We start from the raw sequence: 12,642 nt of genomic DNA on the forward strand, positions 1-12,642 counted from the left end.
CGAATCCAAAGGACCAAGGAAGTAACACAATTGTAACCGAACGGTGTATCCCTGGAGGAACACTTGGTGTTGCACTGGAGGTGCACTTATTAGATCTTTTGGGATGGAGGTAGTCTCCTACGCGGACGACACGCAGATCCTCGTGTCTCTCTCCCAGTCAATTGAGCTGACCGCCTCCATATTTAGATCCTGTATGGAGGCCGTCGGCCAGTGGATGATATACAACTCACTCAAATTGAATGGGGAGAAGACCGAGGTGATGGTGTTTGGTGGAAGGGAAGATATCTGGTCCATGGAGTGGTGGCCTGACTCCCTTGGTCTGTGCCCCAAACCTACTTCTTCAGCTAAAAATCTTGGGGTAATGATTGACCCTATCCTGGATATGCGCCAGCAAGTCAACAGGACGGTATCGACCTGTTGGGGCATAATTCATGTTCTCAGGAAAATAAGGAACTACCTTTCCCAGCCGGCAAGAAGACAACTTGCTGTCGCCCTTTTGGGATCGCGTCTGGACTACTGCAATGCGCTGTATGCTGGACTGAGTAAAAGTCAGATGCAGCGCTTGCAGGTAGTCCAGAATGCGGCAGCTAGATTTGTCCTTGATCTCCCTTGTCGCTCTTCGGCCACGCTGGCCAGGAAGCAGCTGCATTGGCTTCCGATTAAGGAGCGGATTGTTTTTAAGTCCATGTGTATGGTCTATAAAGCCTTGGCCAAAAGCAGCCCCACAGGGATCAGAGCCATCCTGACATACTACAACCCTGGCAGGAGCCTCCGCTCCTCCAATCACTCTTTCCTCCACATCCCCCGGATTCGGAAAGCCAGATGGGGTGGTAAGGCTTTTTCCCTCTTGGCCCCTAAATGGTGGAACGATCTTCCATTAGAACTTAGGTCCCTCCCCTCCCTTCAAACTTTCAGAGCATCCCTTAAAACACGCCTCTTTGTTCAAGCGTACATGTAAGTGCATGACTGCCCGCTTTTGATCTGTTTGATAGGCGCCTTGACACCTTCGGGTTTTAGTCTGCGCTATACAAGTTGCTAAATAAAAATAAATAAATAAATAAAGGATGTTTTTTTCAGCCAAGGATAGAAAACACGCAGTCTCATCCGAAATGGCAGACGTGGAGGTGCTGGTGAACCAGATGAATCTGAGGAAAAGTCATGAAAGTAGATGTAATAGCCAGAGGCAGTCCAATCTATTTTTGGCAGCTCTGCAGGTTTTGTAGAACTAGAAGATGACTCGATCCGTGGTAAATTTACATAAATAGCATTTGTGTCAGGATACTGAATTGAAATATGTTTTTCTGTACTAGTCAATTGTACAGAAGTTGTATTAACAGGTAGAAGGGATACTTCATTGTTGGTTACTGCTATCTCCCCTTGGGAAGAGGATGCTTCATCAGCTTCCAAAGCTTCCATTGGAACTCCCTGTATGGTAGTGAGAGGAGGCAGGTAATTACCCAGGAGCCCACACGGCCTACTGTTGAGAATCAGCCACATAGTGTGGTTTGATCAGATCAATGAAGACGAATCTCTTGTTTCTGCAGCTAGCAAGAGGCGGAATAAGTACAGTCTGGTACCTTCAACAGCTAGGACAGGTACAGAGCGCCAATCTTCGGGATCTAACCAGGAGCTGCTGGCACTTTCTTCACTTCACCAGTGGCAGTTCGTTTTAGTTGGGTGTTGCTTCGTTCATCCTGGAAATTGTTCAGTTCGTGTAAAATAGCCAGACGTCTATTTATGTCAAATGGTGTTAGCCACCACTGTGCTGGAACTGTAAAGCTCTAGGGCCCATATTTTCACCCCTAAACGAATAGTATAGGGAGTCTGACCACACAGGGATTTTCTAGGCAGATTGTTCTATGCCCTCTGGACCTTTCATCGAGGATGGACCCAACTGCGACCTGAGCCTAGTACCCTAGTTGTTAAAGACTGCTTTAAGTACCGTTTTTTTCTCTCCATGACTGAATTTCCCTTGGGATGGTATGGAGAAGAATATCACAGGGCCACACTCAAACTTCACATGGCATATTTGTAAGCCCTGAAAACAAACAATAGACGGAATGCCGTATGACAACTGTGTATGTCCCGATAAAAACTTGGAGATCCTTTATAAAGGTTTGGGTGTCAACTGACCGCTATGGCCATACCCATGGGTGTCGACAGCAGGAGTCCACTGCAACCAAGATATACTTGTAAAACCCATCTGATGACAAAGGGCCACAATGGTGCAGATAAATAAAAGTCAGAGGTTTGTGTGAAATCAGTAGAGGTGTCTGTGGTGGACGTGCATGGTGGAATACTTCATCTGCTGCAGAGGTCGCCTTTCAGGTTAAAGTCCTTGGTCTGTTTTTAGAGACCAGCCACCAATAGCATTGCTGCAATAATGAAATTGTAGCAGTAACCCCAGCATGTGTGCATGCAAGACCCTCATGTGCAGCTATAATGAAACCTAAACTGTGGTCTGAATTTGGTATTACTCTATCCCCCAATACAGGATTGTGAGTAAACGGTACATTTTGCTAATAACTAGTAGAAGTACTTGAGTGGAAAGCCTTTTGGCAGGTGGCCGTCACTGCATGCAGTGTTTACAGCCATCATGATGTCTGCGTCTGTTCTCGTACTTGAAAAAATAATTGAAGTGACAGCAGCAGTTTGCACTGTTACTTTTGAGGCTTGATCAGCCATGAAATTCTCTGCAGCGTGTATGCCAACACATTGGTGACTCAAGGTATGAATAACCTGAGTCCGTGGCAAGCACTCTTTCAGCTTAGCCACTTGTTTCCAAAGCATATTGTGCTTTACTGTGCACCCTTTGAATCTCTGAATCCATTCTGGCTCCAGTAGTATAGCTACTCATTAGAAGACTGTATATAGAATACAAATTGCACACTATCAGTGTGGGAAATCCTGGATTGGTATTTTCCAGTGGCAGAATTAGAACCCTAAGTTTAGCCAGCTATGCTGTGTAGTCACCGAGTGACTGTGTATAGGTCTTTTCAGGTTGGAATTCTCCATCCTGCATGTGCCCCTCTACAGCAGTGCATGCTGATGAATATTTCTGCTTTGTCCCCAGGGCCGGCTGGGCAGAACGATCAGTATAGATTAGGCAGGCTGGGCAAAACGATCAGTATAGATTATGTAATCGTACTGATCCAGAGGCATTATTTCGGTAACCAAAGGATATTTGTGTTCCTATTGTAAAAAGGCTTGTGATTGTGGTGTAGAGTCAAATCTGTAGTCTACATCTGTTGGGGTGAGTTAGTTATCCCACTGTATTCAATGTGGATGTAATACTTTTGTATTTGGCACACTGGCCATTGTGATGGCCTGTGAGGCTTGGACCACTGTCAGTATTGTTTCTGTCAGTGCAAAATGCATTTTGGAATTGCTGTATAAATGTGATTTATATGCAATTGGTACAGTTTCACCTTCATTGAATGTAGCATAGGTGTAACCTGTTACCCCTGCAATTACCCGGAATGCCAGGTATGTTTTGTCTACATGTGTGTGTAGGAGTATTGAAGTTAGCATTTCAGCTTGTACGGAACGTAGTATGTTTGTATGTTCAAAGGTCCAGTGTGTGCTTCAGAAATCTTGATGAGTCAAGTCGTAGAATGGTTGTACCCGTTCTGTGTCATCTAGAATGTAGGTTATGCCAAAATGTAGGAAACTCAATGTGGATTGTAACCTCTTCAACATAGTTGGAGGTTGTAAGAAAGCATACTTCTCTAAGAAATGTATTGCAAGGCTTTTGCCTTCATTTGACTGCTCGTATCCCAGAAACAGGACATTGAGGTGAGCAATCTTTGAATTTCTAAGGTTACATTTATAGCCCATGTGAGCAAATCCCAGAACTATGCGATCTACTTTTGTCAAGTGTACTGAAAGATCATCATCCGTTAAATATATGTCATCAACATAGGACAATGGTTGGACATCAAACTGGTGTAAAGGTTCTGTTACTCGATCTGAAAACAGCCCAGGGATATTCTTATACCCCTGAGGTAATGGACAAATTTCCCGCTTAGAACCCAGTGTTGTAAATTCAGTCAAATACCTGCTTTCATGGGCTATATTTTGGCAGACAAATCCATTTGAGATATCTAGTGTGGTGTTGTAATTTCTCCTTTGTTCATAAGTGCAGCACTGTGTGCGTTTTGTACTGCAAATGTGCGAGTAGGTAGCTGTGTTTAAATGTCTGTATTCTAATACAAGATGATATAAATGGTCTGGGATTATTCATTGACGTGGTGCAACATTCTATTAAACCCTGTTATTCAATTTGTTGGAGAATTTCCCTAACTAGTTTTTTAGCCTCGTTTTTAATGGGGTATGGTCTTTGAGGTTGTGGGGCCAATCTCAGTGGTTTCTCATGATAAGGGGAACCATCATCATAGTTGGGGTAGAATGCTGGAGCTTGCGCGAATGCTGACCCCTTGGCATAGGAATGTTTTTCTGTGTTCTGGAAAGAGGTTGAGGAAGCAAGATAAATTACTGTTTCTACGTTTGAGCAGTCCACGACAACCCCTGTTGGCCAATCCTTTACGGCCAAGAGAACGCCATAGCGGAATGACTGATTTTCTCAAAAGAGAAATGTAATGGTTCTTTGTATGGCTCCCTCCATCTGGAGTTGCATCTCCCCTAGACGATTTGGGAAAATGACCCTTGTATCCAGTGTTTCCACCTCAATATAGTCACTCAGCGCTACTGCCACCAGACAATCCATCAGGTACTGGTGAACTGTCCTGACGTCTACAGCACTGTCCAGCATGGTCAGAGCCCATTCCCCATTCAGAAGATCTGTGGCATGCTTGACCTTAAGTCCAGCTACCATCTTCTTTTGAATTGAGATTTAGATGTTTTAGGTTGGTCTTCCTGTTTAATGCTACAGTCAGATGAGCGTTGCAATTCCTTCTTTGGCTTCACATACTCCTCTGATCTGCGCTTTGACCATCCACTGCTCTCCAAACATTTTACAGATGACTTCTGAATGGAAAGAGATGAACGTGTATCAGTATCCTAATACCTGTGAGGCGGTCTAATATTATCAGGTTACGCAGGTTATAGAGCTTTTCCGTGGCTTTGTGTTGCGGAGACCCACACAGCGATTTTGTTTAGTCTTTATTTTTCTAATTATCCCACTTCTTCTTTGTAGAAGACTCAGGTGCTTGCTTAGAGTTATCCTTCTCAGAATGACTCTTCAGTTGTGGTTTACCAGATTTGGCTCCCAAATTATCTCTACCTAGTGTTGCATTTGCCTCCTCGATAATTTTAGATAATTCAAGCTTCTGTTTTCCCGGAGCTAGATACCTTAAATGCTGGCATATAGCCAATGCTGCAGTTTCCCCATTTAGGTTACTTAACATAATGGAGGATACAGCGGCAAAATTGCCCATCAGTTTCATCCCTAAATCCAGGGCAGTTCCTGCCCTGTACTCATTTGGATCTGTTTATGCACTTCTGGCAAAACAGCTAATGAAGGAGAACTGGTATATACTGAAGCAAAACCTCTACCCCAAGTGCTGCATTCTTCCACGGGGAGCCATACCCATTTGCAAGAAAATTATTAGAATCCTGTGTTTTTTTCCTGCAGTTTCTGTATGGAGACTCTTCAAGATTACTTATTTTTGTGCAATCCAAAATGGAATATTTTCCTGTCTGAGTAGACTCTCACCCATGTCTGCATTTAGGGTATGTGGGCTGATGTCTGGTGTGGCCAATTGTGGTTGTGCAGCTTGAGCACTCCAAGCAGGATTTAACCCATTCCGTGCTCCCGTCCCTGGTGCTGCAAACGACCGTTGGCCGTTGCAGCCCCGCCCACCCTTTAGAACACCCTCACCGCGGCGGAATTGCTGCTGCGGTTAAGACGTTAAAGTCAATGCTCGCCTATCGAACTGTGTCAAACATCTGTAAATTGGTAATACATGTTTATATAATCTAAGCACTTGTGCTGTTGTCAAATTATCGACATCAGGATGTGGTGTGTATCTGGCTAAGACTGACCATGTCGTTCCCTCAGGGAAGGAGGCCTCGTCTAACATTGTTTGTTGTGTGTGGTAGGGCGCCATCAAACCAATTTTTGTATTCTTGGCATGTTAAAGGTATTATGAATTCTTCATATGGTGCCTATAGCGGATGTTCTGCCAAGAATCCTCTACTGGATGATCTAATTCTTACCTGATGGTAAGTGTATGAAGGTCCTTGTCTTGATCACAAGAGGGAGATCCCTCCTCGCAGAGGGTAAACAGGAATCAGCAGGGTTGAGGCTCCAACAACAACGATCTTGCAATTACAGCAGAGTGCTCCTCTGATTTGAATACGAAATGAGTGTGTATTTATATGTGTATTTATAATAACAGTATCCATGCTTCCATGTCGAAGCTTCAGCCAGGTTGACATTATTTCTTCTCTTGTGATAGCCATGTTGCCTTACGGATGAATAACACACAACAATATTAGTACAATGTATGTTCAGGCCTTGTATTAAATGTTCAAGGTGTCGTGATAGTGAAGTGGAATTGTAAGCAATGTGGTTTCAGAGTAACTAATTCTGCACTGTCACGCAAGCAGTTGCGTATCAAAAACCATTCTGTAGAAAAGAAGGCAACTTAGTAAACATGTGCATGTCAAAAATGGCAGTGTTTTTTCCCGGGCTAACCTGGCCATGTGACACCATATCCACTCAGCAACATCAGGAGGTTCCATCGACTAGCAAAGTCCCTTTTTGTCACTAAAAGACCCCAAAACACCAAAAGGTTGTCTCCCTCTGACTCTAATGCAGCATCCTTCTATTTCAAAACTATGATGTTTTGGGTAAGGCCATACAGGGTGTACCTCTATTTTGTTCAGTGTAGAATAAATGTCAGACTAATATTGGGCATTCTTCAAACATGCCCATATCATATGGAAGAAACTACCACAATCTTCATTACAACATGAGCAAGAGTTTCTTCTCCTCCCCATATGCCAAAGCCTGAAAGGGTCTTAGTAGGTATTATGAAGCACCTTGAATTGTATCAGTCTCAATTTGGCGGATATGGCCACACATCCAACGGCCAAATTGGCCTCCTCCCCACCAAGTCCTCATGATCAATGGTGCCAACATCTGTCTGCCGTTTGGTACATAGCTGTAGCAGTGGATCTGGGGAGTTGACCACTAGTGATCTATATAAGAGGTATATATGTCTTTCGACGTGAGTTTTCCAATAACAATCTTGGGTTCAAGCAGGTTGAATTCAGGGACCGTTGACAGGGAGTGGTGAAATCAGTGGAGTGCATGCCTAAATTGCAAATAGAGAAGGAATTAGGAACCCTGCAGCATGTATTCCTCCGCCAACTAGACAAATGGTTTAATATGCGTCCTATCCCATTGCGCGCCAACTTTAGAGATGCCAATCAGGTCCCACCATTCAAACCCCCTTCAGATTCGAAACTGGAGGCATCCATGTGCCCTTCAAATGGGAGTTTCCAGGGTTATTCTTTTGAACCATTTAATGTGCTTTAGTGCCCTGTGCAAACAAATTAGTGGGATTTTGATGGGCTCTGGTTTCCTCCTTGGGACCGATAAGCCATACATAACCGCCTTTACATTACTGGTCTGCAGCAGGACCTGCTGCAGGCGGAATGTTAGGCCCTGAGTGTCTCCATCAATCTAGTCATTAATGACCACCTGAAGATCATCTTTAACACACATATAGAAGCCTAGGTTTGTTATTTAGGTCTTGGTTCATTACCAAAAATGATGTCACACCAAATCGCGCCTTGCATTTAAAGATAACTTTATCTGGCTTATTATAAGCACACTGCACACAGGATTCTGCCAGTATTCGTTCAACAAAAAAATGTTTAAAGTGTCTTTTCACTCATATGAACCATGCAAAGAAATATACTCAACTAGTTACAGTTTTACATTAGTGGAAAACAAACATCTAACACAACAGTTACTTTTTTCTTTACTTTCTCAGATTTACCATGTTAAGGATGTCATGCTAGTGTTTTCCTCAGCAAGCATATTTGCAAGGAACTGAAAACCATTGTGCTACCTACCCAAATTACTTTCATTCACTAAGATGGAAAATCAATAATAGTTTCGAACACTTACTTTGGACTGAAACACAGGGTCACTTTAGTCCTCTGAAATGGCAGCAAAATCCCTTGGTTGGGTATACAGAAGATCAGATTTGCAGGATCCTGGTTTCTTTGCCGGTTTAATATTCCTGGGTTTTGCAAAAGGGCGTCTGTACCTTTAAAAATATCTGTACCCTGAAGAAAAAAGGTGTCAAATTGCAATAACAGAAAAAACAGACACAATGAGAAACACACTTCATTTCACTTGTGTGACCATCTTCACCGGAGAATTTGGTAATAAATACTGAAGTAGAATAGTAAACACAAGAGAAAAAGGAGCACAGTTTATGCTATCAGGGCTATAGAAGAATGCTAGACAAAAAACGTAAAAGTAAGAACATAACAAGCATCATTTTAAGATGCAGCAGGAGGGAAAAGAGTAAAAGTAAGAACATACATAAGAAGCAGCATTTTAAGATGCAGCAGGAGGCATTAAAGAAAGAGTAAGACCAACACAAGCTTAAAATATTTTCCATAATCATAGCACTTAGTCACGACAGATCCTGAAACGGCTCTGACCTCCCTTATCCACACTGGACTTTCTGTTCAGTTCCAGCACGAAGGCTTACTTGAGTGTTGGCTCTCAATCACATATTTTCAAGTTGGAGGACAACCATCATACTCCTCACTTACTATTTGCATAATTGAAACAAATGATTTAAAATCATAAAAGAGAAGGCCAATTAATTTCCAAATAAGGGCTAAAAAACAGATGAGGGGAAAAACACAAAATGTACCTCATAAAGGAGTCTATTTTACTAAAATATTTCCGGAAATGAATGGTGACAAAAGTGCTATTTGCTGAGAATTAAAAGAGCTAGTGTTCGCAGGTTTTAAACATCTTAACCTAAGGACTCAGAGTTGGGGTGAGTGGTAGCTATACCAAACGTCATTTCTAGCAGGCCAGGGTTTTTCACAAAAAAACTCCAACTAACTCAGAGTTCAGAATGTTGCTACCAGACAAGTTCAAAGCCGGAATAGATGGGACCACATAACCCTGCCCTCAATACCATATAGTACCTACTGGTAGTAGGAAGAATATCCTTTAAAGCTCAATGTTTCGCTCACAAGGCAATCCACTGCACTGCACTGGGAGAACTGCATATCTGTAAGGTTTCAAATCAGTGTCACTTAACAGTTGCCTTTGATCAAAAACAAGGTTTTTTTTTTGGAAAGCTGTAAATCCCTAATATGTGCAGGCATTTAAAGACAAAGATGTATGTTTCACGTTAAATCATGCCATTTGTAAAAGGGTGTGGCAGTCACTTAGAGGACACTTTGCAACACACAAGAAATTAATACTAGGTTCAAATGTATATAAAAGTGGCAGGTAAAGTTTGGGAAGAACATGGCGGCTGCAGGCTAGTGCGGCGCGCACGTCAGACGCCGTTCCGCTGATGCACTGCGGTGCTGCTGCCCTTCTGGAGCGCTGAATGGAGCCTCGAGTCACGTAATCGTCTCCCGTTTCGTGCGGTCAGTGGAGACGCTTCTAGTTTGTTCTGCTTCTTTGCTTCTTCGGTGTCTTTTTCCTGCCGTCTTTCCGTGGGACTTACGGATGTGCCGCAGTGCAGGCGCTGTTTCCCGACCCCTCCCCCCTGGCTCGCTGCCTCCGTGGAGTCGGTGGCAGAACGCAGCCGTGGAGCTCCGCCGAGGTCGTACGGCTCGGGGGCTCCTTCAAGGTAAGCTGGGCTGAGCGCGGGTCAACAGCTGCAGCAGACTCCCTCGCAACAGGCTTGTGACCTCAGTGGTAGAGAAGGGGGCCAGGAGAAAATCTATACAGAAAAAAAGGCTGGACATACTCCCATTGTGACAGTGGATCCCACAAAGGAAGTTGGGGGAGTTGATGGAGATACGGAGGCAGATAAAATTAGTAGCAAGAAAGCCTCTAATCGGAAAGTAAACTCCAAGAGCACGAGTGGGAAGCGGGGGAAGAATCAGAAGACTGTAAGGGAACTACAAGTCTCAGAATCCCCCATTACAGAGGGTGCCGAATCAGCGGAATCTTCTACCTCTGGTATAGAAAGTACCAGGCTCAACCAAAGGGCAAATAGTAGTAAGGCTGAGGTTAGGGGCAAAAAAAACAAGGGTGGTCCTAAAAAGGGGCCTAATATCTTAAGTTCAACTAGTGCCACAGGAAAGATTACCCCCTCATTGCGCTCATACTTCAAAGTTCTGCCCCAGGTGTTGGATTTGCTACCTGCCAAAACCCCAGATAATTCCGTTCAATCACCTACATCTCTCCCGAATACACCTACACCTACATCTTCGGGCATTCTTACTGATAAAATCAAGAGTAAAACTCTTACACTAGCCCCAGATTTGGCTGAGTTACCGCCTCTCCCAGCCATAAGTGTTGAAGACAATGTGGGGTGCATGCAAGACCCAACAGGTCAAGAGAAGTTAATCAGTCTAGAGAAGGGAGCTGATGAATGGCAAGCCTGGAAGTAGCCGAACTAAAGATCCAAAATCTACGGAGGGAAGGAGATGCCATGAAAGAGAGAGTCGGAACATTGGAAAACTATTCGCGGCGAAACAACCTGCGACTCCTGAAGATACCAGAGGGGAAGGAAGGGGGGACCTCAAGGCCTTTGTAATTAAAATATTGAAGGACTCCCTTAGTCTCGAGGAATCTGTCGAGGAGCTAGACAAAGATGTACAACGAATTCATCGCGACCCCTTTCGTTGGAATCCTGGCAGAACAAAGCCTAGGAAGATCTTGATTAATTTTCTTACGTACTATCTGAAAGAGAACATTTTAAATCTCTCATTAAAATCAAAATCGTTAAAGGAAGACTGAGTTGTTGGAATCCATTATTAATCACTCTCAGGGTCGAGTTTAGTAGTGGAACAATTAAAGCGGGTTGGGCCTTGTTGCCCATACTCTCCACCTATAGATAGGATATATCAGTTGATTGTGTTACCATTTCCCTCTTCACATGCCATCCAACGCTCTGACCTGTAATGTGATCTGAGCACGCTAGGGTCGAGTATAGAGGTTAAAAAAAAAACATACAAAAGTAATAGAAAAGATGTGAAGGGAAAAAAAAATAAAAGAGTTTAAGGGTGAAAAATGAAGAATGAGAAATGGAAAAAAATAACTAATCACATGTGTTTGCTCCAGATGGGTTTAAGGGGCATTTAGCGGTGCAGGAGGGAATGGTGTTATAAGACGCAAATCCGGCCTCACATCTGGTCGGAGTAAGTATGGGAGGGTTCTTCAAGGGTGGGGAGGAGGGTGTGGGGGGGGAATAGAATAAAAAAGTCAAAAATCCTCAGGAGTCAGGCCTTCCAAGACTTGTTTTGTGCCCTAGTGGGGTATACTGCCAAGTTTGGGATAAAAAAAAAAATATATAGAATAATTTTTTTTAGGTGGAAGGAAATGGGAAAGAAGATAGACACCAGACGATGACATCTGTTAAATTCTTGTCATGGAATGTCGATGGTCTGCGCGTGAGGGGCAGAAGAGAGCGCATTTTACAATACTTACGAGATTCCCCCGCACAGATCATCGTCATCCAGGAAACACATCTTCTAAAAGCTGAGGCCAATATTCTTTTAAAAAGGCAGAGATGGATAGACAAATTTATCAGCACTGACCATAATGCCAATATCAGAGGAATACTCCTAATATGTAAAAAATCAGCGAAGGCTCAGATCCTAGATTATCTATTATTATCTATTACCTATTATTATATTATTATCCTAGATAAGGAATATCAGAGCGGAAGAAAGCTTTTGGTGAATATGTCCATTGACGGTTGGGTGTGTAACTTAGTCGGATATTACGGACCTAATATTGATGATCCGTCCTACTTAGAGATATTAAGGAACCATTTGATGACCTCTCAAGTTCCTATCATTTAGGCCAGGGATTTTAACATCGTACTTAACCCAAAATTAGATAAATCTACCAACTCTAGAGCCTACATGCCTTCCAAATCCAGACAGTCCCTTAAAGGAATAATGACACAGCTGGGTCTGGCAGACCTATGGAGAGAAAAGGCGGGTACTAAATTAGGGGTTTCTTACAGGAACCTCAAATACAAACACAAATCTAGAATCGACTTCGGGCTATTTAGTTATTGTCTTAAAAATTCCCCTTCTGTGATAAACTATCTTCCCTCTCACCTATCGGACCATTCAGCTCTTTCGTTTGCTCTCAAACTTGTACCCCAAACTAAACATCCATCTTGGTCATTCGATCGTACTATCCTATTAGAAGAAGAGGAAGTTAGGTTTTTGGTGAGCGAAACAACTTTGTTCTTGGATGTAAATTTAGATTCTACAGCACTAGATACGGTTTGGGAGACTCTGAAAGCATTTCTGAGAGGATGCATAACAAACAGAGCCTCCTACCGGCATAGTATGTATCGAAGGAAGATCAAGAATCTTCAGCAGGAAATGGAGATCATTGAGCAGAGGCTTGGGGCATCAATTGGATCACCCGACGACCAAAAAAATCTGGGCGAACTGAAAAATCAATTAGAGAGCATACTACAAGAAAGAGCCTCGAAG

The 12,642-nt window shown here is 43.2% G+C and overlaps 1 protein-coding gene across 1 annotated transcript in view; it reads right to left on the reverse strand.

Annotated features, from left to right (window-relative positions):
* CFAP47 (cilia and flagella associated protein 47) overlaps positions 1 to 12,642 on the reverse strand; it is a 2,858,849-nt gene that overhangs the window by 2,776,674 nt on the left and 69,533 nt on the right. The window contains exon 6 of the mRNA XM_078657910.1: positions 8,102 to 8,262. Coding sequence (XP_078514036.1) covers positions 8,102 to 8,262 — 161 coding nt within the window. The remainder of the gene's footprint in view (positions 1 to 8,101; positions 8,263 to 12,642) is intronic.

Source organism: Lissotriton helveticus, chromosome 8, assembly GCF_964261635.1.
Source record: "Lissotriton helveticus chromosome 8, aLisHel1.1, whole genome shotgun sequence".
Classification (NCBI taxonomy): Eukaryota; Metazoa; Chordata; class Amphibia; order Caudata; family Salamandridae; genus Lissotriton; species Lissotriton helveticus.